The 26,943-nt window shown below is 39.8% G+C and overlaps 1 protein-coding gene across 11 annotated transcripts in view; it reads right to left on the bottom strand.

Annotated features, from left to right (window-relative positions):
• The window catches only part of LIMCH1 (LIM and calponin homology domains 1), a 341,447-nt gene that overhangs the window by 25,185 nt on the left and 289,319 nt on the right, over nt 1-26,943 (bottom strand). For all 11 annotated transcript variants that reach the window (XM_033425525.2, XM_033425522.2, XM_004268318.3 and 8 more), the window contains 4 exons: nt 18,961-19,051; nt 17,214-17,377; nt 13,384-13,489; nt 8,672-8,712 (listed from right to left, as the gene is read on the bottom strand). In XM_033425525.2, the coding sequence (XP_033281416.2) occupies nt 8,672-8,712; nt 13,384-13,489; nt 17,214-17,377; nt 18,961-19,051 (402 nt within the window). The remainder of the gene's footprint in view (nt 1-8,671; nt 8,713-13,383; nt 13,490-17,213; nt 17,378-18,960; nt 19,052-26,943) is intronic.

The following is a 26,943-nucleotide window of genomic DNA, read 5'->3' on the forward strand; positions in this document are numbered from 1 at the left end:
GCATGGCCCTTCCTTGACTTTTGATGAAAAGGGTGTGGTAATGTGAATAAAGCTATAGGGAGCCCAATGGGGAAAATCCAACAGCAGGAAGATAAGAGCAACAATTAGAAATTATGTAGTTAATTTTCAGATTTCCCTAGGTTGTGATGGCAAGAATAAGTCAGGAGTAAGCAGAAACAGGAGGGAGAAGGGTGGGATATGGGGATTGAGCACAGAAGAAAATATGGAATATTTGTTAGAAAGCAAGAAAGAAAAACAATGAGCATTTTCAGAGGAAGAGACCATTGTGATAAAGAGGAGGGCAAGAGAAGTGGTCATGCTCCTTTTTCGGTGACTATTTGCTGAGCACTTACTTATGACCAGGTGGCGTAGCAGGAGGCCAAGAGCCCCAGTCTCATGGAGCTTACAGCTGAGAGTGGGGATGGGGGGTAGGCTTGTGAGGGAGTGACCCATATATAAACGATCCCCAGGAGACAGTGAGATAATTACTATAACAGAGATAGAAAAGGTTCCAGAGAAAGAATGCAGAGTGTTTGGCACACTTTGTTCTATAATTTATCTGTTTACAGATCTGGATCTTTCTCTGGCCTAGGGGTTCCTTGAGAGCAAAGAGGGCCCTTTATCCTGCCTAAGTATCTCAACACCTTGAATTTTTAGGTCTTCAGGAAATGTTCGTTGAATAAATAAATGGGATACCTTCAAGCTGGGTAATGCATCCTCTTCTCTCCCCTTTGTAGACCCTATAGCTTTGGGCCACTTCACGTCTGAGCAAAACTGCCCCGAGTCTATTGAGTTCAGACTAATCGAATGCTTACTTCCCCTCAACCTTCTCTTATTTTCCAATTTGTTTTAATTTTCCATTCTATGAAGAGCTATTTATCATCAAAAGAACATCAAATTTAGGTGGGTACTTTCGAGAATTCACCTATATAGGTCAGTAATTTCTCTCTTTCTTATTCTATTTTCCATACACAGAAATAAGAATGTATCTCTGTAGGACACCCTTCCTCTCCATCCCTGCCAGGGGGGACTAGAACAATTTGACATGGTTGTTCCCGTGTCATTTAAAGTGGAACTCAATGGGTTATGTTATACTACTCTTCAGATCTGTGCCATGAATGCCAGCCTTGGGGTCCTTCTGGGGGTCCCATCCTCTGTGGATGTACTCAGCTTCCCAACAAACTCAGGATTCCCAGTACTGGCTTAAGACTGAGCCTCCACAAATGGTTGGTAGTTCTGGAACGTGGCTGGAGATATTGAGGGGGTTTTGTGACGGGTGATGGGTCCCTTCTCCATTCTGCACAGGTACTTAGGAATTCCCAAAGTGAGACAATTTACCTATAGATAAGAATTGGTGTTGGCTATGGTGGGCCTCTTGGATTAGCTACTGGGGAGGATTCGTTCATGTATTGGGCACTGTGCTACAGGCTTCTGTGTAATTATTTCAAATAAAGCCCACAACACTCTGAAAGTACTATTATCTCATTGTACTACCAAGGAAGACAAGGTTCAGAGAAGTTATACAGCACCTTCAGGGTCATATGGTTAGTAAATCTGTAATCAAAGGTGCAGCAGTGATTATGCAGCTACACCTGGGGGCCTCAGGAAATGCTACAGTTGATTGTGCCATAGAGGAAGGCTCCAAACCAATGCAAATTTCAGAGGCTAAGTATTCCAGGCCCAGCATTGGAAACACTAAGTTCATAGAAGAGTCAGGTCTATGGAGAATGTCCAGGTATAATTCAGCAGCAAGGAATTTCTACAGTGTCATGTGTCTTGGCATTTTAATTAGCAAGTACTCTTTTTATTTCATCCAAATAAAGAATTGAAAACTAAATGTACAATTAATATTATTCAAGATACTGATATTCAAGATGGCGGAGGAGTAGGTAGACGTGGAGTTCATCTCTCTCCACATAGGAATACATCTATAGATGCAACAGTTCTCACAGAACACCAGCTGAAAACTAGCAGAAGACATTGGACACCAGAAAGGACTATAAAGACCCCTTCATAACTGGAAGGGAAGCATTTGAGGCTATCAGAAGAGGGTGAAGCAGCCGATCTGTGGCAGATGGGACAGAGTGAGAAATACACAGACAGTCCGTACCACAGCCCTACATGTCCCAGACTGGGACGTGTGTTCACAGGCTGCCCCTCCAAGAGCAGAGGCAGTGAGAGGACGTGTGAGCACCGGTCTTCACGGGGAAGCAGTAGGGACAGAGCCCGGCACCACCTCCCGGTTCTCCCTTTCAGGGAAACCAGGGAAACAATAACTAGGAAGAGCTTGACAAATGCCTGGCTTTGAATTGGAGACAATTCACCTGCCTATTGTTTCATTCCTGGAAATTTCACTGCAACTAAGTAAGAAAAAAAAATACCTGAAAGAAAGAAAACAAAGAACAAAATACCCCAGAATTCCTAAAAAACAGGTCTTGGTGCTCTGGCCGGGTGTCAGGCCTGAGCCTCTGAGGTGGGAGAGCCGAGTTCAGGACATTGGTCCACCAGAGACCTCTCAGCCCCATGTAATATCAAATGGCGACAGCTCTCCCAGAGATCTCCATCTCAACGCTAAGACCCAGCTCCACTCAACGACCAGCAAGCTACAGTGCTGGACACCCCATGCCAAACAACTAGCAAGATGGGAACACAAATCCACCCATTAGCAAAGAGGTTACCTAAAATCATAATAAGGCCACAGACACCCCAAAACACACCACCGGACTTGGTCCTGCCCACCAGAAAGACAAGATCCAGCCTCATCCACCAGAACACAGGCACCAGGACCCTCCACCAGGAAGCCTACACAACCCACTGAGCCAAGCTTACCCACTGGGGGCAGACAACAAAAACAATGGGAACTACGAACCTGCAGCCTGTGAAACAGAGACCCCAAACATAGTAAGTTAAGCAAAATGAGATGACAGAGAAACACACAGCAGATGAAGGAGCAAGGTAAAAACCCCCCAGACCAAACAAATGAAGAGGAAATAGGCAGTCTATGTGAAAAATAATTCAGAGTAATGATAGTAAAGATGATCCAAAATCTTGGAAATAGAATGGAGAAAATACAAGAAACATTTAACAAGGACCTAGAAGAACTAAAGAGCAAACAAACAATGATGAACAACACAATAAATGAAATTAAAAATTCTCTAGAAGGAATCAATAGCAGAATAACTGAGGCAGAAGAACAGATAAGTGACCTGGAAGATAAAATAGTGGAAATAACTACTGCAGAGCAGAATAAAGAAAAAAGAATGAAAAGAGTTGAGGACAGCCTCAGAGACCTCTGGGACAACATTAAACACACCAAAATTCGAATTATAGGGGTCCCAGAAGAAGAAGAGAAAAAGAAAGGGTCTGAGAAAATATTTGAAGATATTATAGTTGAAAACTTCCCTAACATGGGAAAGGAAATAGTCAATCAAGTCCAGGAAGCACAGAGAGTCCCAAACAGGATAAACCCAAGGAGAAACACGCCAAGACACATGTTAATCAAACTATCAAAAATTAATTACAAAGAAAAAATATTACAAGCAGCAAGGGAAAAGCAACAAATAACATACAATGGAATCCCCATAAAGTTAACAGCTGATCTTTCAGCAGAAACTTTGCAAACCAGAAGGGAGTGGCAGGATATATTTAAAGTGATGAAAGGGAAAAACCTACAACCAAGATTACCCTACCCAGCAAGGATCTCACTTAGATTCAGTGGAGAAATTAAAAGCTTTACAGACAAGCAAAAGCTAAGAGAATTCAGCACCACCAAACCACCTCTACAGGAAATGCTAAAGGAACTTCTCTAGGCAGGAAACACAAGAGAAGGAAAAGACCTACAATAACAAACTCAAAACAGTTAAGAAAATGGTAAAAGGAACATACATATCAATAACTACCTTAAATGTAAATGGATTAAATGCTCCAACCAAAAGACACAGATTGGTTGAATGGATACAAAAACAAGACCCATACATATGCTGTCTACAAGAGACCCACTTCAGACGTACGGACACATACAAACTGAAAGTGAGAGGATGGAAAAAGATATTCCATGCAAATGGAAATCAAAAGAAAGCTGGAGTAGCAATTCTCATATCAGACAAAATAGACTTTAAAATAAAGACTATTACAAGAGACAAAGAAGGACACTACATAATGATCAAAGGATCAATCCAAGAAGCAGATATAACAATTGTAAATATTTATGCACCCAACATAGGAGCACCTCAATACATAAGGCAAATGCTAACAGCCATAAAAGGGGAAAGCGACAGTAACACAATCATAGTAGGGGACTTTAACACCCCACTTTCACCAATGGACAGATCATCCAAAATGAAAATAAATAAGGAAACACAAGCTTTAAATGATACATTAAACAAGATGGACTTAATTGATATTTATAGGACATTCCATCCAAAAACAGGATATTACACTTTCTTTTCAAGTGTTCATGGAACATTTTCCAGGATAGATCATATCTTGGGTCACAAATCAAGCCTTTGTAAATTTAAGAAAATTGAAATCATATCAAGTATCTTTTCCGACCACAATGCTATGAGACTAGATATCAATTACAGGGAAAAATCTGTAAAAAAACACAAGCACATGGAGGCGAAACAATAGACTATTCAATAACCAAGAGACCACTGAAGAAATCAAAGAGGAAATAAAAAAATACCTAGAGGGCTTCCCTGGTGGCGCAGTGGTTGAGAGTCTGCCTGCTGATGCAGGGGACACCGGTTCGTGCCCCGGTCTGGGAAGATCCCACCTGCCGTGGAGCGGCTAGGCCCGTGAGCCATGGCCATTGAGCCTGCATGTCCGGAGCCTGTGCTCCACAACGGGAGAGGCCACAACAGTGAGAGGCCCATGTACCGCAAAAAAAACCAAAACCTAGAAACAAATTACAATGAAAACACAATGACCCAAAACCTATGGCATGCAGCAAAAGCAGTTCTAAGAGGGAAGTTTATAGCAATACAATCCTACCTCAAGAAACAAGAACATCTCAAATAAACGACCTAACCTTACACCTAAAGCAATTAGAGAAAGAAGAACAAAAACCCACAAAGTTAGCAGAAGGAAAGAAATCATAAAGATCAGATCACAAATAAATGAAAAAGAAATGAAGGAAATGATAGCAAAGATGAATAAAACTAAAAGATGATTCTTTGAGAAGATAAACAAAATTGATAAACCATTAGCCAGACTCCTCAAGAAAAAAAGGGAGAAGACTCAAATCAATAGAATTAGAAATGAAAAAGGAGAAGTAACAACTGACACTGCAGAAATACAAAGGATCATGACAGATTACTACAAGCAACTATATGCCAATAAAATGGACAAATTCTTAGAAAAGCACAGCCTTCTGAGACTGAACCAGGAAGAAACAGAAAATATAAATAGACCAATCACAAGGACTGAAATTGAGACTGTGATTAAAAATCTTCCAACAAACAAAAGCCCAGGACCCGATGGCTTCAGAGGTGAATTCTATCAAACATGTAGAGAAGAGCTAACACCCATCCTCTCAAACTCTTCCAAAATATAGCAGAGGGAGGAACACTCCCAAACTCATTCTACAAGGTCACCATCACCCTGATAGCAAAACCAGACAAAGATGCCACAAACAAAGAAAACTACAGGCCAATATCATTGATGAACAGAGATGCAAAAATCCTCAACAAAATACTAGCAAACAGAATCCAACAGCACATGAAAAGGATCATACACCATGATCAAGTGGGGTTTATCCCAGGAATGCAAGGTTTCTTCAATACATGCAAATCAATCAGTGTGATAAACCATATTAACAAACTGAAGGAGAAAAACCACATGATCATCTCAATAGATGCGGAAAAAGCTTTTGAGAAAATTCAACACCCATATATGATAAAAAACCCTCCAGAAAGTAGACATAGAGGGAACTTACCTCAACATAATAAAGGCTATATATGACAAACCCACAGCCAACATTGTTCTCAATGGTGAAAAACTGAAACCATTTCCACTAAGATCAGGAACAAGACAAGGTTGTCCACTCTCACCACTATTTTTCAACATAGTTTTGGAAGTTTTAGCCACAGCAATCAGAGAAGAAAAAGAAATAAAAGGAATCCAAATTGCAAAAGAAGAAGTAAAACTGTCTCTCTTTGCAGATGACATGACACTATACATAGAGAATCCTAAAGATGCTACCAGAAAACTACTAGAGCTAATCAATGAATTTGGTAAAGTAGCAGGATACAAAATTAATGCACAGAAATCTCTTGCATTCCTATACACTAATGATGAAAAATCTGAAAGAGAAATTAAGGAAACACTCCCATTTACCACTGCAACAAAAAGAATAAAATACCTAGGAATAAACCTACCTAAGGAGACAAAAGACCTGTATGCAGAAAACTATAAGACACTGATGAAAGAAATTAAAGATGTTACAAACAGATGGAGAGATATACCATGTTCTTGGATTGGAAGAATCCACATTGTGAAAATGACTATCCTACCCAAAGCAATCTACAGATTCAGTGCAATCCCTATCAAACTACCAATGGCATTTTTCACAGAACTAGAACAAAAAATTGCACAATTCGTATGGAAACACAAAAGACCCCGAATAGCCAAAGCAATCTTGAGAAAGAAAAACGGAGCTGGAGGAATCAGGCTCCTTGACTTCAGACTATACTACAAAGCTACAGTAATCAAGACAGTATGGTACCGGCACAAAAACAGAAATATAGATCAATGGAACAGGATAGAAAGCCCAGAGATAAACCCACGCACATATGGTCACCTTATCTTTGATAAAGGAGGCAAGAATATACAAGGGAGGAAAGACAGCCTCTTCAATAAGTGGTGCTGGGAAAACTGGACAGCTACATGTAAAAGAATGAAATTAGAAGACTCCCTAACACCATACACATAAATAAACTCAAAATGGATTAAGGACCTAAATGTAAGGTCAGAGACTATAAAACTCTTAGAGGAAAACATAGGCAGAACACTCCATGACATAAATCATAGCAAGATCCTTTTTGACCCACCTCCTAGAGAAATGGAAATAAAACCAAAAATAAACAAGTGGGACCTAATGAAACTTAAAAGCTTTTGCACAGCAAAGGAAACCATAAACAAGACGAAAAGACAACCCTCAGAATGGGAGAAAATATTTGCAAACGAACCAACTGACAAAGGATTAATCTCCAAGATATACAAGCAGCTTATGCAGCTCAATATCAAAAAAACAAACAACTCAATCCAAAAATGGGCAGAAGACATTTCTCCAAAGAAGATATACAGACTGACAACAAACACATGAAAGGATGCTTAACATCACTAATCATTAGAGAAATGCAAATCAAAACTACAATGAGGTATCATCTCACACCAGTCAGAATGGCCATCATCAAAAAATCTACAAACAATAAATGCTGGAGAGGGTGTGGAGAAAAGGGAACCCTCTTGCACTGTTGGTGGGAATGTAAATTGATACAGCCACTATAGAGACCTGTATGGAGGTTCCTCAAAAAACTAAAAATAGAACTACCATACGACCCAGCAATCCCACTAACTGGGCATATACCCTGAGAAAACCATAATTCAAAAAGAGTCATGTACCACAATGTTCATTGCAGCTCTGTTTACAATAACCAGGACATGGAAGCAACCTACGTGTCCACTGACAGATGAATGGATAAAGAAGATGTGGCACATAGATACAATGGAATATTATTCAGCCATAAAAAGAAACGAAATTGAGCTATTTGTAGTGAGGTGGATGGACCTAGAGTCTGTCATACAGAGTGAGGTAAGTCAGAAAGAGAAAAACAAATACCGTATGCTAACACATATATATGGATCTAAAAAACAAAATGGTTCTGAAGAACCTAGGGGCAGGACAGGAATAAAGATGCAGATGTAGAGAATGGACTTGAGGACACGGGGAGGGGTAAGAGAAAGCTGTGACGAAGTGAGAGGGTGGCATGGACATATATACACTACCAAATGTAAAATAGCTAGTGGGAAGCAGCTGCACAGCACAGGGAGATCAGCTCGGTGCTTTGTGTCCACCTACAGGGGTGGGATAGGGAAGATGGAGGGAGATGCAAGAGGGAAGAGATATGGGGATATGTGTATACGTATAGCTGATTCACCTTGTTATACAGCAGAAACTAACACACCATTGTAAAGCAGTTATACTCCAATAAAGATGTTAAAAAATATATATTATTCAAGATACTGATTGTGAGCAGGAATATGACCCAGACAGCATGGGTCTCCCAGAGAAAGTCCAGGCTGGGCCCTGTCTGCCGATGATACACTGTGTTAAAGTATTGCCTTCATTTAAAAAGCTGATTTTGAATGCCTACGGAAGTTGCATATTTTATTACTAATTCCTTATGTCACATTCATTTTGGTTGTTTCTTTTAGATTTTACTTTCCTGACTCACCATTTTGCTTCCAGGCATGATAACAACTGTGCAAAATGATAATCCATCTCTTTCTCTATGATTCAACTGACAGCATTATATCCGACAAAAATATTCTTTTACAATCAAAAGTTTGGAGACCGTTTTTGATTGAATCCCCTTTAAGTGAATCAAATACCTTATAAATTAAAATCACACTAAATGCATGATCTTATTCCTCAGTAGGAATTACTTACAGGCGTAGTTACAGGTGACTTTTCACTGCTTGGAGAATCCACTGTACAGAAAGAAAGGAAAAAAGATCACAATGTGAGTAGCTTCTAATTGTCTTTCTTTTTTGATCGTCTCAGTGGAGTGTGGTTCCTATGTCAGCTTCAAACCAACTTTTTTTGGTTAGCCAAGAGCATTAGAAAATCATGATAAAGCAGACCCCTGAAGCAGCTTGTACCCATCACCAAGAGAAGTTATGACCAGGGTAATATGATTGATCACATCAATTAGCACCAGGTACTACATTATAGGAAGCGAAATCTATTCCTATGAGTGCTCATTTTAAGGCACCTTGCACTCTGGCTTGACTGACCAGTTCCCTCACTGTCTGACACAGAGAAGGATCACACAGAGAGAGGCCAGATGTCATCCAGGAAGTAGAGAAGGTGACACAGTTAACAAGAGGACTGTTACCAGTTCCAGGTAAATGCTTCTAATCTTTGTTTAAAAAAAAGAAGAAGACCGTAAAGAAAGAGGTGAATATTATTTCTTTGGATTTTCAAAATCAAAGTAAAATTCTGCGTATTTCCCCCAATTTTAGTACTAATAACTGGTACTGATATCAATGAACCAGCTCTTTGCTAACTGTGTGCCCCTGGAATCAGAAATGAAGAAAAGTACCAGATATAATTGGTTGCCCACAACATGGATTTTGCAAAAAAGAAATAGAGCTCCCCAGTATGCATTTTACCTGACTGGGAGAAAAACTGGGAACGTCGCCAAGAGTTCTGAACTCTCAGCAGAACGCTGGCAGTGCCAGGCGACTCTAGATCAGATGGCAGAACAGAACAAATAGAAAAACCATGAAAACAGGGCTGAGACTTGAATAGAACCACACTCCCAAGTACTAATGGAGGTTTGGCTGTCATCAGAACAAGGATTGAGAGTGAAAGTATCCAAAGTACAAAATACCTCAATAAAATGCACACAAAACCCGAAGACGTGGACAAAAGTCCATAATGGGCCAGTTTACGCTATTGTTTGGTGTTGGGTGGGAGTTTAGGAGCTCATACTTAAAGGTGATATTGTTAAGATGCTGAATCTCAAAATGATGGGATGATGTGTGATGTAAGGGCAAAGTGCACAGTTTACGTTGCGTTTGGAAAGCACTAGAAAAGTATAAAAGACAGCAGAGATGAGTTCAATTATTCTTACACACTTTATAAATGTTATTATGGAAGTCTGTGGTGGCAGTTATATACGTGTGTAGTAAAAAGATGTGTATGTGTGTATCTGTAACGGGGTGGCATCAAGCAGACAGTAGCTGAAGGCAAGCATTTGCATCCTTAACCTAGATGCTATGCTCATCTGTCATCGTTCTCAATGCAAATAAAGACAGCGGATTTTAAAATGTGCACATATTTTCCTGAAACATCAATTCAAGATATCTTTCTACTATTGGGAGACAGTTGAGAAAAGGAAATCTGTCCTCTTTAAATGTTATTTTATGAATGTTTTCAGAGTATTTAAAGGCTATTTATGCACATGGGTATGTTCAAGGGAAATCTGTGGAGCATCACTAGGGCCCCCACACATCTGCAGTAGCCTGTCTGAGCAGTCGAGAAACAGACCACTTGGTGGAGATGGTGGCATCATCACAGTCCTGGGGAGAGAATGTTAGGTATGGCTCCAGGATTCCTGATCCTGACCCTACAGCTTCTTTGGACTTGATGTGCAGCCTCTGACTAGTCACTTAAATGTATGCTGACTTTTTTTTTTTTTTTTTTGCGATACGCGGGCCTCTCACTGTTGTGGTCTCTCCCGTTGTAGAGCACAGGCTCCGGACGTGCAGGCTCAGCGGCCATGGCTCACGGGCCCAGCCGCTCCGCGGCGTGTGGGATCTTCCCAGACCCGTGTCCCCTGCATCGGCAGGCGGACTCCCAACCACTGCGCCACCAGCGAAGCCCCTATGCTGACTTTTTATAGCTGGGCAAAGCCCTATACCCCCCGCCAACCCCCAATTAAAGACAAATCATGTCTTTTAAGACTACATTTATTAGAGGCCTTTTGCTACTTGAAAGATAGGAACTTTAGACACTCCAAACAAGTATTAATGTTATTTTTACATCTACCAGTGATGTTTTTGGTACACAGTTTAAACACATGTTTCAAGCCAGTGGTTTCCAGAGTGTGGTCCCTGGATCTGCAGCATCAGCATCACCTTTGGGAACTTGTTAGAAATGTAAGTACTGTGGCCCCAGCCCAGACCTACACAATCAGATGCTGTACGGGTGGGGTCCAGAGAGCGGTGTTTTAATTAATCCTGCAGGAGACCCTGCCACATCTCAGGTTTGAAAATTACTGCTATGTCTCTACAATATAAACACTCCTATTTTAAGGAGAGCATTTAAGAATGCTTTATTCCTGCCTGGAACCTTGCTTTATACTCTACTCTTACTGCAACTATTCTGCAGCTACTAGATTATACTGTAGTGCTTATTCTAGGTCAGGTGTTGAGCTAAATGCCTTGTGTGTTTTTTTTTTTTTTTTTGGTTTATCTCATTTAATTCTTCCAACAACCTTATGAGGTTGGTACTGTTATTATTTCCAGTTTACGGGTGACAGAGGTTAGAGAGAACTTGGTGGGTAAGATCATACAGATTAGAACTTGAAGAGCCAGAATTTGAAGCCAGGCCTTCTGTCTCCAGAGCCTGCAGCTGTAATTACAGCTTCCATGAGCCAGACAAGAGTATGGAACAGGTGTATGACAAATATAATCCCATCTTGAAGAATGATTTTGGAAATGCTCTAGTGCCACTGAATTTTATTTTTCATTCACCTTAGATAAAGCATGAAGTAAAGTCCCTTAATTCAACAGCACATTTTACAAAGTCGAAATGCCTTACAACAGATAATTAGATGTAAAAATATCGAAGACAATAAAACTAATTAATATGGCTTAAAATATCTATTTCCTCTCTATATTACTTAGATACACAATTAAAAAGTGCTAGAAATAGGGCAGAATTAAAATCTAAATGTGACCAATTGCTGGCCCAGTTAGGAGAGTTTACTTTTGTCACTTCCCTTCAGGACAGTAGGGCTGACGAATTTAAATCAAATGCTTTGAAGACAGCATTGAACTTGTTTCCACATTAAGAAGCTAGTGATCATCAGTACCTGTACCAATTAATTCCCTCCCGAGTACTTCCTGTTATGCAGATAGAGCCCAACTTATCTCCCAGCCGTCAACAAAGACTAATGGAAGCCAAGTAGCATTCTGCCACAGAGCTGCCCATCCTTGAAAAGAAAAGCAACAAGTCCCCAGCCACAATGACCCTGTACATCCTCTCTTTGCCTGGACTGATAGATCTATAAAGTGTACTGGGGAAAGCACGTTAAAAAAGAAAAACAAGAAACCTTATAGTTCTTGCCTCCTGAACTCTCGCCGTTTTCACATCACATCAGTAAAGAGAGAGAACTCACACCAGTGAAGCCCGGTGGTCTGTCTCTTGTGAAGCATAGTCCCTATGGGTCATGGAATCCTCAGGACCCATCCCCCTACTGTTCACATCCCTCAGGCTCCTTTCTGGTGGTTGTGGGTGCCTGGGGTTCTTACCAAGATAAACGGATTCAAGTTGGCTCTTAAAGAATAATGGGGTGAATTCACAACCTATACATGGCCTAAAGGCACTTGGGGAGTTTGCAGTGGCCATTGCCATTTTAAGACCTTCCTAGGCCCTAAACGCTCATATTTTTCGAGGCCATCCCTCCCTAAATTATACCAAACATGTTAAAATGTATCAAACATGGGACAAAGTGAGAGAGTGGCATGGACATATAAACACTACCACATGTAAAATAAATAGCTAGTGGGAAGCAACTGCATAGCACAGGGAGATCAGCTTGGTGCTCTGTGACCACCTAGAGGGGTGGGATAGGGAGGGTGGGAGGGAGATGCAAGAAGGAGGAGATATGGGGATATATGTATATGTATATGTATAGCTGATTCACTTTGTTATAAAGCAGAAACTAACACGCCATTGTAAAGCAATTATACTCCAATAAAGATGTTAAAAAAATAAAATAAAATATATCAAACATATGAAATATATTAAGGTTTATCCTCAGCCTATATATATATGCGTTCCATATAACTATATATTCTAACTGTAAAGAATTTTTGGAAAGACTAAAGTTTTTGGCTCTGAGTAACACGTTGAATCTATGATCATGAATGTTTCTTGGTAATCATCACGCACAGCCAGGAACTATGACGGGGCAAGAAAATCTGACTTTCTTCCAAAATCACTGTCAAATTAAATGAATATTTTAGGAAGACTAGACAATTAACAGTTAATGAACTTGACATAATATTAAGATCATAAACTCTTTATTAAAGTTATTGATTTTTTATTTTTTAAGTTTTAAAATATTTAAGAGCCAATAAAAATGATTTTCGGGTATCAAATACTGGTATAGGCCCCATTGTGCCTACAGTGTCTGGCTGACAAAACGGTCTTGGCACCTGGGGTTCCTGGCTAAGCCAAACAGAGACTGTAGCTCCAGACCTCCATTCGGAAGTGATTAATTCAGCCATCATGGACTCTGGCAAACCCAACGGCTAAAGGTACATCAACATAAAGGAAGTGATCTGCCTTGAAAATGAAGAATATTTCACTACAGATGGGCCCAGCAGAACACGCAGAACTGAAACAAAACACTTCCATCTTTTTACCTTGAGAACTGAGATTTGGCAAAGGTAATTGGCTGCTTTCAGGCATTTTGTCCAGAAATGGAAACGTCAGGGTTGCTTCTGGTTCTGGAGATTTTGGCTTTACCACCTGGATCATGGGCAACAGACATACATATTACAAGTATTGTCCATTACTAAATGCACAGGTGAAATAAAATGTAAGGATCCATGGCTACAATAAGTCAAGAAGCCCAAACATTTAAATTGTGAATGGAAAATGTTGCCCCTTCTCCAAACCCCTTCATGCTTTTCTACATTAATAGAGAGGTCAATTTTTCGGAGAAATCAAACTAGAGCATAAAAATTTGATGATCATGTTTCTTCAAACTCAGAGGACAATATTCCATATTTGAGATAATACATCACTCTGTTTCATGTTCTTATTGGGATCAATCACGGTTTCTCTTCTTGGTACTACATCATACTGAATTTGTAATGTCAGGAAGTGAGATGTTCCACATAAGATTTAAAAAAAATCTTACTATGTAAGTATTAAATATTAAAGTAATATTACCTTCTAATGGGCATTATTCTTGAGACACTACATACTCCCCCCAACAAATTTACGCAAAGCACATTAAAGACAATATACTGTGCTTGTTGACAAAGAAGCATTATTGTAAATAACCGTTATATCAGACAGTGCCATAGCGATGATGCCCTTAAGGGATTTTTGAAGCATGTTAGACCACATGACCTTATGGTAAATAGATCCAAAGTTACAGGCTTTAAAAATTCTTACGTTTGCTTTGTAAAAACAGATTTTTCTTGTTATTGCTAGTTAATTTTACTTTGTTTCTCCCCAATCGGAAGGGCCTTTGGTAGAACACCCTCCTTCCGATTTGTTGCTTCTAATCAACTGATTTCTGAAAGACCAGATAACCAAACTAACGACCAAAATAAAGAGTCAATAGACTCTGAGCAGAGATCGGAATGAGGAGTGTGGCTGTATCAGTTCCGATGTCCTTTTAGCTGCTTACAGAATCTTCTCTGATTCACTGGCTGGTGGCCATGAAGAGATTAATTTTATGGCCAGTGGGCGAGTGAGGCTCCAGAGCATTTGTTTCATCATAAGTTGATCTCTTATTTGGTCCTCAGGATGATTTAACGTCTAGAATTTCTCCTCAGTAAGATTTTATTTTTCTTGATGAATAATATATTCAACCCTAATGGAATCTTGAAGAAAATACAGTTAATTGTTCTGCATTACAGAGGTCAACCAGATGTCCAAATGAACTTCAGTGTTAAAACATGCGGCAAAACCTAAGGCCTAGATTTACCAAAGTTGACAACCCTCAGATCTTAAGCTCATACCATTTCCTCCATAGTGGAATTGACAAAAATATGTTTCAGATAGTGCGTGGTTGTAAATGAAACAGTTAATCTCAGCAGAAATGCTCAAAATACCCACTATGTAAAAGGTCAGCCCGTGTGCATTGGTACTTTGTTTTATAAAGGTAGCACTCTCAAGTGAAATCAGAAAATAAAAGCTGTTGCAACCACTGTCATCATCTTTCTTTCTTTCTTTCTCTAAAAGTTAACTGTAAAGTAGAGAAAGGAGAAATTCACATGGTGTGAAAAGCATTGGGTTCAAAGACCATTATTCCATTTGCTAATCATCTAGCAGAGATTCTTAACCTGGAGTCCACAGAAAAGAAGTCATGTGGTTATACATATTTCGTACTACTTGATACCAAGGAAAACTTGGTAATGCTGTGTATTTTATGGTTTAATCAATATTATTCTGAGAATAATGTTTACCAGATAGACAAAGGGTCCATGGTGCACGTACACGCGTGTGCACACGTGCAGCGTGCGCGTGTGCACACACACACATACACACAAAGTTAAGAACCCCTGAAAACAATTTTTTCCATAGTAGGGTAGCCATGACACTGGGGGTCCAAAGATGGATCACATAGATGAGGTTACACAGATGAGGAATGCAGATGAATATTTTTTATGTTATGGTATCCATTTTGTTTGATTTTAAAAATATTTTTTCTAGCAATGTTATGAGTTTTCCTTTCATTTTATATTTACATAGGAAAACAGGTCAATTTGCAAGAAGAATAAATAAATAGATTACAAGTGTAATGTGGGTCAGGCACAACCTGCAAGGGCAGGAAATCCTGTCTGCCCCCAACGCTTTTCCTACAGTTAGGGTCTTCTGTTCAGACCTCCAGACCATTTTTTAATTCTCTATGTATAAAAATGGGGGAGTAGCTAGAGTCTGAAATCCCCAAAAGGCATCAGGGAAGCAGGCATTTTTGGGTTCCACCAGGCATACAGCACTCTCAGCATCTTAAGGCCAGGGGCTGTGTCTTATTCACTGTTGAATATCCAGTGTCTGCAGAGTGCTTGGCACATAGTAGGTGCACAACCACTACTGGTTGAGTAGATGATAGATGAACCAGAACTAGAAGTGGTAAAATTTTCACTCTAAAGTCAAATCCAAATTTAGGTTTAATTTTTAAAGTTGGAATATCACCACATAAAGTATCCAGTATGCAAGTCAGTTGTACTCTATCTTGGTGACCCATCAGAATCACCTGGGCACCTTTTGAAAATACAGATGCCTGAGCCCTGTTCCCAGAGACTGAGATTTATATGACCTGGTATCTATTAAATTCTAAAGGGTAACCAAGGTTGAGGACAAGAGGTACAAAAGATGACTTTTAGACTGTGCCTGAAAACAAACTAAATTAATATGAAAGAGATGAGACTCCAAACAAAGAAGAAATTTAATAAAAACAAGATGTTAAAACCCATTATATCAGAATAATAATTTTCTTGTTTCCTTGTTATTCAAGTTCAGAGGCATCAGAAGTACCATTACTGTAAAACAGGTAAATATTGGAAAGAGAATATGGAGTAAGTTACAAATAAACAAGTTCATGCACGGCAAACTAAAACCTAACTGCAAAGCTTTATAACAGATATCTATACCACATTTTTCTTTTAAATGTATATAAATTTTATAAAAATTTTTATTTATATAATTTTTATAAAAATTTTTATAAAAATAATTTTATAAAAATTAGCCATTTAAAATAAATTTTAAAAGATGTTGAAAGAATATATATACCACTTATTATTAATAGAGAGGTAGGTTTCAGTGACTTTTTCTCTCTCTTGCTCTATTTCTATGTTTTTTATTTATATATTTTATGTATACTTACACATACTATTTGATAGATTTGTTACATATTTCCATGTATACCACTGTAAATATACATTAAAAATAAATAGCTATAGGCTGAATGTTTGTGTCCCCCCAAAATTCATATGCTGAAACCCTAACCCCCCAAGGTAATGGTATTGGGAGCTGGGCCTTCTGGGAGGTGATTAGGTCATGGGGGTGAAGAGCTCATGAATGGGACTAGTGATGGTATAAAAGAGACTCAGGACTCTTGGCCCTTCTGCCAAGTGAGGGCACAGCAAGAAGACAGCCGTCTGTGAGTCAGGAAGTGGGTTCTCACCAGATGCTGACTGTCAGCGTCTTGCTCTCGCCCCTCCCAGCTGCCATAACGGACAGAAATAAATTTCTGTTGTTTATAAGCCACCGAGTCTATGTTTTCTGTTATAGCTGCCCAAGTGGACTAACACAGACATCTTTCTATAGGTAGTTACATTTTTTTTTACAATGAACATGTATTATATTTGTATTAAGAAAAAAAAATACAGATCAAAGGTAGGAAACAAGATCAGGAGAGAAAATAAACCTTCATTACAAAACGGTGCCACCATGGCAGTCGGCAGTACCACGAAGCCACGTGAATCGTGGACTTAACGGCTTTAGTCCACCTCACCTTTTGTGACAGCACCAGTTCCACCTTTCCACTCATTTCGTTTTCCGGTTTCTTCTGGTCTTTCTCTTCTGGCACCTCGTTCTTCACCTGGGGGCTGGAGGAAAGCTCCACAAAGGCCACGGTCGGGCTGGATCGAGTCACAGTTGATGTAAAACACTGTGGCTCTGAAATGGAGTTACATTCAGAAACATAAAGAACAAGATGAAAACCATATAAAGGCTCATTGGTCCTGCCATGCCAGGAAGTACACTGAGTACATATCTTGCCCGGGGCAACACGGAGCTGGATTACAGTGTGATGAGAGGTACAAAAGAGCTTCAGGTACTAGAATTCTCTAGGCTCTTTCAAGATATTATTAAAAAATAAAGCAACATAAAACACATCAAAGAACCCCACTATGAAAAACTTAAGTTCTGAATAAGAGTCCCAGTTTACATATGAATAACACTACATGAAACAAAATGCTGGTAGGAAATATTACGAGAGGTGGGTTGGACAGGTGAACATTTATAGATAATTTCTATCCAAATTTCTTTCCAAATGAGGGGCAGCCTGACTCTTCCTTTTGTATTTCAATGTTCCTTTTTAACATCATGTTTTCATAATTGGAATGTGTTAGGGATTGTGTGGTTAAAATCAATATAATGCAATGAAAATTAAGTGTTCTCGGGTATACAAAGAAGAATTTGGTACAGTCTAAAGTGGGTGGAAAAGTCACCACCTGAGGAGGCATATCAGAATGTGGAGGTACAGTCTAGTTTGAAAAAGTATACACTAAAATTTTTAGTAATGACTCTTAATTTACTTTACAATGCCATTTAAAAATAACTTGGTATTAGAAAAGGGTGAGAGGTTTTCATGTTTATCAAAAGAAAAAATGTGTTAAAAATATCGAGAAATATTACTTTAGGGAAGAGTGGGTTTCTATTCATACTCACTGTTCATATTTGTGGCATTACTTTATTCTTTCAAACTATTCATTGGGTTTACCACTTCAGCATCTTTTTTTTTTTTTTTTTTTTTGCGGTATGCATGTCTCTCACTGTTGTGGCCTCCCCGTTGCGGAGCACAGGCTCCGGACGCGCAGGCTCAGCGGCCATGGTTCACGGGTCCAGTCGCTCCGCGGCATGTGGGATCTTCCCGGACCAGGGCACGAACCCGTGTCCTCCGCATCGGCAGGCGTACTCTCAACCACTGCGCCACCAGGGAAGCCCTCAGCATCTATTTTTATGATATATTTTTAATCTGTCTTATTTATTGTTACTGTGTGTTAAATATAACCCTCAGTTTTTAGCATTATTGATTAGGGGAAATATAACTCTCTTATGATGACGGAGATAAACTTTCAACAAAATGAGGGCTTCCCAGGTGGCGCAGTGGTTGAGAATCCACCTGCCGATGCAGGGGACATGGGTTCGTGCCCCGATACGGGAAGATCCCACATGCCACGGAGCGGCTGGGCCCGTGAGCCATGGCCGCAGGGCCTGCGCGTCCGGGGAGAGGTCACAACAGTGAGAGGCCCGCGTACCAAAAAAGAAAAAAAAAAAACGAAGTAAGGTAGCAAAAAGCATGGGTTCCTGTTTTTTTTACAGCAAGATAAATCACTTGGTCAGAATTTCCCCCAGGAAGTCACTAGGTGGCAGCACAACCACACCAGTCACAGACCCTCATTCACTACCTTTCCTGTTTTCATTCTCTTAAGAGTTATCACGCTTTACCTTAAAACTAGTCTGTTATAAAAACAAACCTGATGAGGCAACTTCTGTATTCCCTTTTTCTGTTTTTTCACCATCATTCTCATCTTCTTGACTGTTTGTTTCAGTTTCTTCAGTCGTTGCCTAAAAGAAAGATATTTTTCCACCTTGAATACATTATCCCTTTGAAGGTTCTAGAAGGTAAAGGATTTCTTTCTCTTTTTTCCAGTAGTAATTTTCAGGCCAACGAGGTGAGCTGCCTATATGAATTCACCCTTTTCTATTTCCAGTGGTGAAAGGCTGGGTTTGTCGGAAAGAGACGTTCCGTGAAGGAGACCATAAGTGCTGAAGCAGAACCATGTTATGAGGGCACACAACCCCACTACCTCCCCACCTCCTCTGACTGCCTCTTTTTCCTTCCTTTCACTATCAGTTTTTCAAAATCATAGTTACCACTCTCTTGCTTCCAAATGGCTTTACAGTTGGCTTAGAGTCATATCACCAGTGAAAAAAATATTTTTTTCAAGTTGCAATTAACCTCTCAGTAGCTTGTCTTCAGCACAGATGCTGGTGGCTCTTAGCACTGTGCATTTTATTCTTGAAGTTCTCTCCCTTTCTGGGCTCTCAACAACTTTCTGTTACCCAACTTCTCATATTCCACCCCCCCCCTATAATTTCTGAAAGAAACTGAAGAAGACACAAAGAAATGGAAAGATATCTTGTATTCGTGGATTGGAAGAATTAATATTGTTAAAATATCCCCATTACCCAAAGCAATCTACAGATTCAATGCAATCCCTCTAAAAATTCCAATGGCATTTTTCACAGAAATAGAAAAAAAAAAAACCCTAAAATTCATATGGAAATACGAAGGACCCCAAATAGCTAAAGCAATCTTGAGCAAGAAGAACAAAACTGGAAGCATCACATTTCCTGATTTTAAACTATGCTACCAAGCTACATTAATCAAAACAGTTTGGTACTGGCATAAAAACAGACACATAAATCAATGGAACAGAACATCCAGAAATCAACCCACACTTTCATGGTCAACTAATTTTTGACAAAGGCACCAAGAATACAAAATGGGTAAAGGATAGACTTTTCAGTAAATGCTGTTGGGAAAACTGGATATCGACATGCAAAAGAATGAAATTGGACTCTTATCTTACACCATACACCAAAATCAATGTCTAAATGGATAAAAGACTTAAAAGTATGACTGCAAACCATAAAACTCCTAGAAGAAAACAGGGGGAAATCTCCTAGGCATTGGTCTTAGCAATGATTTCTTGGATTTGGCACCAAAAGCTCAGGCAACAAAAGCAAAAATAAACAAGTGGGACTACATCAAACTGAAATGTTTCTGGACAGCAAAGGAAACAAATAACAAAATGAGAGGGCAATCTATGGAATGGGAGAAAATATTTGCAAATCATACATCCAATAGGGGATTGATATCCAAAATACAAAAGGAACTCTTACAACTCAATAGCAAAAAACATCAAATAAACCAACTTAAAAATGGGAAAAGGACCTGAATAGACATTTTCCCAAAGAAGATATACAAATGGCCAACTGAAGTCATGTATATGAAAAGATGCTCAACATCACTAATCACCGGGGAAATCAAAACTACAGTGAGATATCACCTTATATCTTTTAGGGATTGTTATTATCAAAAAGTCAAAAGAGGGGCTTCCCTGGTACAGTGGTTAAGAATCCGCCTGCCAATGCAGGGGACGTGGGTTCGAGCCCTGGTCGGGAAGATCCCACATGCCGCGGAGCAACTAAGCCCGTGCACCACAACTACTGAAGCCCACGCACCTAGAGCCTGTGCTCCGCAACAAAGAGGAGGCACCGCAATGAGAAGCCTGCTCACTGCAACCGAGAGTAGCCCCCGCTCGCCGCAACTAAAGAAAGCCCGCGTGCAGCAACGAAGACCCAACGCAGCCAAAAAAAAAAAAAAAGTCAAAAGATGGCAAGTGTTGTTGAGAATGTGGAGGAAAGGGAACCATTGTACACTGATGGTGGGAATATAAATTGGCACAGCCATTATGGAAAACAGTATGGAGTTTCATCAAAAATTTAAAATAGAACTATTATATGATCCAGCAATTCCACTTCTAGGTATATATAGCCAAAGGAAATGAAATGAGTATCTCGAAGAGATATCTGTACTCCCATGTTCATTGCAGCATTATTCACAATAGCTAAGATATGGAAACAAGCTAAATGTTGATGGATGACTAGATAAAGAAAATATGTATATATTATTCATATATTCTGATATGTAAGTATTACTATTATATGCACAAATACCAATATTATACACACATATACAATGGAATATTATTGAGCCTTTAAAAAGAAGAAAATCCTGTCATTTGCGACAATATGTATGAACCTGGAGAACATTATGCTGAGTGAAATAAGCCAGACACAGAAAGACAAATACTGCGTGATCTCAGTTACATCTGGAATCTACAAAATTAAAATTAAAAAATGCCAGACCCGTAGTAACAGAGAGTAGAATGGTAGCTACCAGAGGCTGGGGCATGGGGGAAAAGTGAAGGAGAAAAAAAAAAGTAAAATGGTTGTTGCCTGGGTCTGAGGGGAGGGGGCCATGGGGAACTATTGTTTAATGGGTACAGAGTTTCGGTTTAGCAAGATGAGAAGAGTTCTGGAGACGGATGGTGGCAATGGTTGCACAATATGAATGTACTAAATACTACTAAACTGTGCACTTAAAAATGGTTAAGATTTTATGTTTTACTTTACCACAATAAAAAAATGGAAAAAAATTTGTAAAAAAAAATTATTTGCAAATTTTCAAAGTTAAAAAAAAAGACACAAGGAAACTTTAAGCCACTAGCCTTTCAAGCTGCTAAAGAATTTTATAATAGCATCTAGTGGCAAAGATATGCTTTTTCTTTTGGAGGATGGGGTAGTTTTGACATCTTCATAACTAGATGAGCACTTTCTAATGATGGATAACCGTGTATCAATTCTGGAAGAACATAATATTAAATTAACATGCACCTTTAAAACCCTAGGAAGGAAATAAGCATCATATTTATACTACTTAATGGATTTTGTAACTTTTTAATACATCAAGAAGCCTGAATTGAAACCCTTTAAGAGACTTAATGAGTGGAAATGGTTAAATAAACCAAAGTCTCTTTTATTATAGTGAAGTTACATATATATGTTCTCTGTGTGTGTGTACACTGTTATATGAACAACTGACATGAGAGTAGTATTTGAAGACCCACCAGCCTAGCATTACAACAGAATAACCTGGGTTTAATAATTTAAAGTGTCCCCCCCACACATAGAAGTATTAATACATAGTGTTTTTTGTTTTATGATGTTAATATATAAATAGTCAGAGATACTGATTTTTAATATATAAAATACTGTCTGAAATACTGATTTTTACGTTTTCTCCCCAAATGGATTAGATTATGGAAAACTATCTGAGGTTGGGAAACAAATTTGCAGTTAAATATTGATGTACGATGCTCTTGACAACACTGGTGTTTCCAGTGACTGGGAAATAAATAACTACAAAAACTGAGCCAAAGCCTTCCCAGCCCAAACAGGAACAAAGAAATGGACATATTTTATTAAATCTTAGATGCCATCAAGTTTAAGTTGTATTATTTTAGGTACTACTAAGAAAGAAAACAAACTACTAAACAAACTAAATAGGACACACTATTGATTATAAGACATATCCTGAAAAAAAAAAAAAGACATGTCCTGATTTAGAGGTGCTCAAGTGTGGCAAGTGTGCCCCTTGGAATCAATGAAATAAGATAATTCATGAAGTCCTTTAAACATAGTTTTTTTAAATTTATTTATGTTATTTATTTATTTTTGGCTGCACTGGGTCTTCGTTGCTGTGCACAGGCTTTCCCTAGTTGTGGCGAGCAGGGGCTACTCTTTGTTGCGGTGCGTGGGCTTCTCATTGCCGTGTCTTCTCTTGTTGCAGAGCACGGGCTCTAGGCGCACAGGCTTCAGTAGCTGTGGCACGTGGGCTCAGTAGTTGTGGCTCACGGGCTCTAGAGTGCAGGCTCAGTAGTTGTGGCACATGGGCTTAGGCTCCGCGGCATGTGGGATCTTCCCGGACCAGGGCTCGAACCCGTGTCCCCTGCATTAGCAGGCGGATTCTTAACCGCTGCGCCACCAGGGAAGCCCTAGACATAATTTATAATGCAGAAGAGACAAAGTCCTCAAGCACTACTTCAATAAGGCTGATTTTTCTAGCACACCTCACTTCAGTAATATTTTACTTATGCATGACTAATGCAGAACTTCGATTTTCAAGAATACTCATGTTTCTGGATGCATTTCTATGTGGCTTAACACTCAAATACTGAACTCCCAGATGACCCAATTTATCTTCCCTTAAAATTATGTTTTAAAGGTTATACACTGTTGTCACTGTAGCCATGGTCAATATTTACTAGATTTCCCACATGTCAGCACTCGATGTGGATCACCTTCCTTAGTCCTCAGAGCAAGCTTGTATAAAGTATGCACCAATACGATTCCCTTTATACAGGTGAGGAAGCTGAGGCCCGGGAGGCTAAGTCACTCACCCAGAGTCACATCGCTAGTAGGCAGGGGAGGTAGGAACCCTGACCTGTGCTGGTAACCTCAATGCTCCAACATCTGGACTTGGAGTCACACCCACTGCCAACTTCTCCCCAGGTATTTAAAGGTTTTGACCCATAAGAGGCAATCCCGAACCTGAGTGTCCCAAGTTTATTGCTGAAATGATTCAAACTGCCCTTTCCATGCCCTTTCCTTCTCATCCATTCTACCTCATCCTTTCCATTCTACCTCTCATCCATTTATTATGCAAAAGATGAGAACTCTCCGGGATCTCTCGGGACAGGGGGCAAGTTAGCCAAGTCTCCACTTCCCAGGGCAGCTTGAGACCGGACCACCCCCAGCCATTACCCCATCTTGAGGCTTTTGATCCAGGCCAGGTTCTGAGCGGGGCAGGGACCCAGCATGGTATCTGACATAGAGCCAACATGTAACCCATGATAGGGGAGCAAATGTTAGATGCATTATTTATGAAATTTATACTGTCAAGCTTAGTTTAAATGCATACTAGTCATCAAAATCAAGCTATTACTAACAAAATATTCAGGATAAATTAAGAGAAAAAGCAAGTTACAACACAATTTGAATAACATGATGCCCCCAAAATATTTTATATACACTGAGAAAAAGAGAAGGACGCACATTTTAAAAAATCTTAACTTCTGAGTGGCTGGAGTAATAACTAGTTTATTTTTTTTATGGTTTTCTATATTCTGCTATATATATATAGACTATATATAATCAAGGGAAATCCCAAAGCCAGTTTAATTAACGTCTGTCTGATACTCCATTCTGAAGTCTTGTTACTTTTGTACTCACATCATTACTTCAAAGGTAATGAGTTCAAAATTGGCAGTTTTAACCAGTGCCGATGGACTCAGAGATTTGCCTGAAACAAACCTGTCTTGCTGGAAAATGTGCTTTACGGCCCACACGTTCCTTTGGTTATAGCTGAAAAGAGGAGAAGCCTTCCCTTCTCCAACTGGTAATACTGTCTCAAGAATGAAAATAAAAACAGATCCCTGGACATGAATGAATGAGAGCACAGAAAGGTTACAGGGGCCTAAGCCGGGAGTTGGCGTCCCCCTGACTAAGAACACCATCTAAACTGGCCCTGGTGCCAGACCGAGCCCTGAGGCCACAGGTGGGAGGTGGCAGTTTCCTGGCTTGAGAGGGACATGGTCTAGCCACAGATCTGCCTGGCTTTGGGCTGTTCTTTTAACAAGAATCTTACTGGTGAACCAGCCCAGAGAGCGTCTCTGTGGAATGAATTGGATATATGAAGCAGGAGAGGACAAATGGTCCTGAGACCCAGGGTCTGAGTGGCCCTGTTTCTAGGACAGAGGAGGTATGAAAGCTTGGACTGATCATTTAACCTCTACGGGTTGGAAGGTGTGATGTCCAAGGTCCTTACCTGAGCTGCTATTCGGTGACTCTGACTGATTGTCCGGCTCCAGTCCTGAAGAACTTATCTGGACGCAAGCCTGGAAAATCAGTCTATTTATGTCTTGGCACCAGGACCCAGGTGCCACATATGCCATGCATATGTTTCCCTTTTTGCTTTTATATCACCAAATATCTATTTTCACTGGTTGAAACAGGATCTACGTGGAGAATCAGCCTTTCCACTCCTTAAACTTTTTCTTTTTGCCTTAAACTTCTCCAGCCAACAATGTGCGGGTCTGACCCAGGTTTGATTTTTTTTTTTGTTCCTGATGTATACTATCTTGAAGTCAGTAAATGCTTTCAGACCTAAATATCTTTAATGACTTAATTAGAGTATTAAATCTAATGCTCTTGCAACTACTTCTGGATGGAGTAAAACAGTTTCTAGAGAAATGTCTGTTGACATCTAAAAGGAATCTGCAGTTGGTCACAGTTGTAAGGCAAACAGCACCTACTCAAATGCCTTCACCCTGCTCTCACTGCAAAACGAAATGTTTCAAGAAAGATCTGATTGTCTGTTTTCCTGGATCAGAAAACATTAGTAAAGTACTGAATTTTCAAGAGGAAGGCCTAGAGCTTTGTCAAGGTGGAAAGATCTTGTTACTTAGTTTGAGAAACGCAGACGAAGTTGTTTAGATCCCTCAGAGCTGAGTCTGGCCGTTGGTCCATGAGGGAGAATTGCCACAGACCCGGTGGGAGGGTGCTGCCAGCGCAGAGGGCATGCAGGACATCGGTTGGGATGAGCTGGCAAGAAGGCGCTGACAGGAGGTCAGCGGGTGAGAGTCCTGGGGGTTTAGGTGGCAGAGGGAAGCCAGACTTGGGAAAGAGTGAATAATAGGAGAACCAAAAAGAGCTGCTGGAAGAAGCGTGTGAGCATCTGCAAGGGCAATCGTCTTCTGGAAAAAGCTGTTCATGTCTGTTTGCTTCCTAGAGAATTACAGCTGGAGCTACTGACAGGCTGAGTTGGAAGACAACATGGAATTTATCCCATTTGTTTGAAATTCACATCTGTTCAATATGGTGATTCTGATGACCTTACTTTAACCTAAAAAACTTTGCACCTATCACCCTTTCAGGCTTCTGAAAAATATACGGTAACTTTCTTTCTCCCATTTGTTGAATGACAATGTTAAAACTAACTTAAGGGCACCTCTGTGAGTCACTGTGACATCATGCTAAGTGCTCTATACATATGAATTCTCACGATAACCATCAGATGCCTATACTATTATTATCCTTATTTTAAATATAAACCGAGGCTCGGGGCGGGGGGGGGTTTGGTCTTTGACCTAGTGCATGGGGTACTTTAGGTATTTTAGGAAAGGGTCATTTTTGGCAACAACAAGGCAGGAAGAGATTCAAAGACAAGTATAGCTCACAGTGGATCAAGAAAACACTAGACTATCTTGAAGGGAGACATTTCTCTGTAGGTCACTAAACAGGATAAATTAGTCCTTAGATTAAAAGACCTTCCAAATTCTTTTCCAATCCTGGATTCTACAAGTCTAGTATTTGTGCTATGATATGATTTTCTTACAGAAGCCAATATTTTAAAATGCAAAAAAAAAGTGAGTGTTAGATTTCCACTGGGAAATATCTCAGGGATAACTGGGAGGGGCCGTGGGAGCCCCGATCCCTCTGGGTGGAGTGTATGGCATCTAGTCACCCTCATCACCTCCTAGCCCTGTGATCCCCTGTTGAGGTCTTTGCTTCTGCTAGTCGCAACATGAGGAACAGCTTGCTCCCTCTCCGTTCCAATGCAAATCCTACAAGTTGACTTTGAAACTCACATAAAACCTTCCCAACTAGACTAACTGCAGCCTACCATGATCTTACCTGTTCCTTGCCATTTTATGTCCCTCTAGGCTTCTAACCCTGTTTTCTAGCACTTAATTAAATATTATTTTACATGCTTTGCTAGTTGCTTTATGAAAATTGCTCTCATAGCAAGTTTATGAGTTTCTTTTTCA

The sequence above is a fragment of the Orcinus orca genome, chromosome 4, assembly GCF_937001465.1.
Source record: "Orcinus orca chromosome 4, mOrcOrc1.1, whole genome shotgun sequence".
Classification (NCBI taxonomy): Eukaryota; Metazoa; Chordata; class Mammalia; order Artiodactyla; family Delphinidae; genus Orcinus; species Orcinus orca.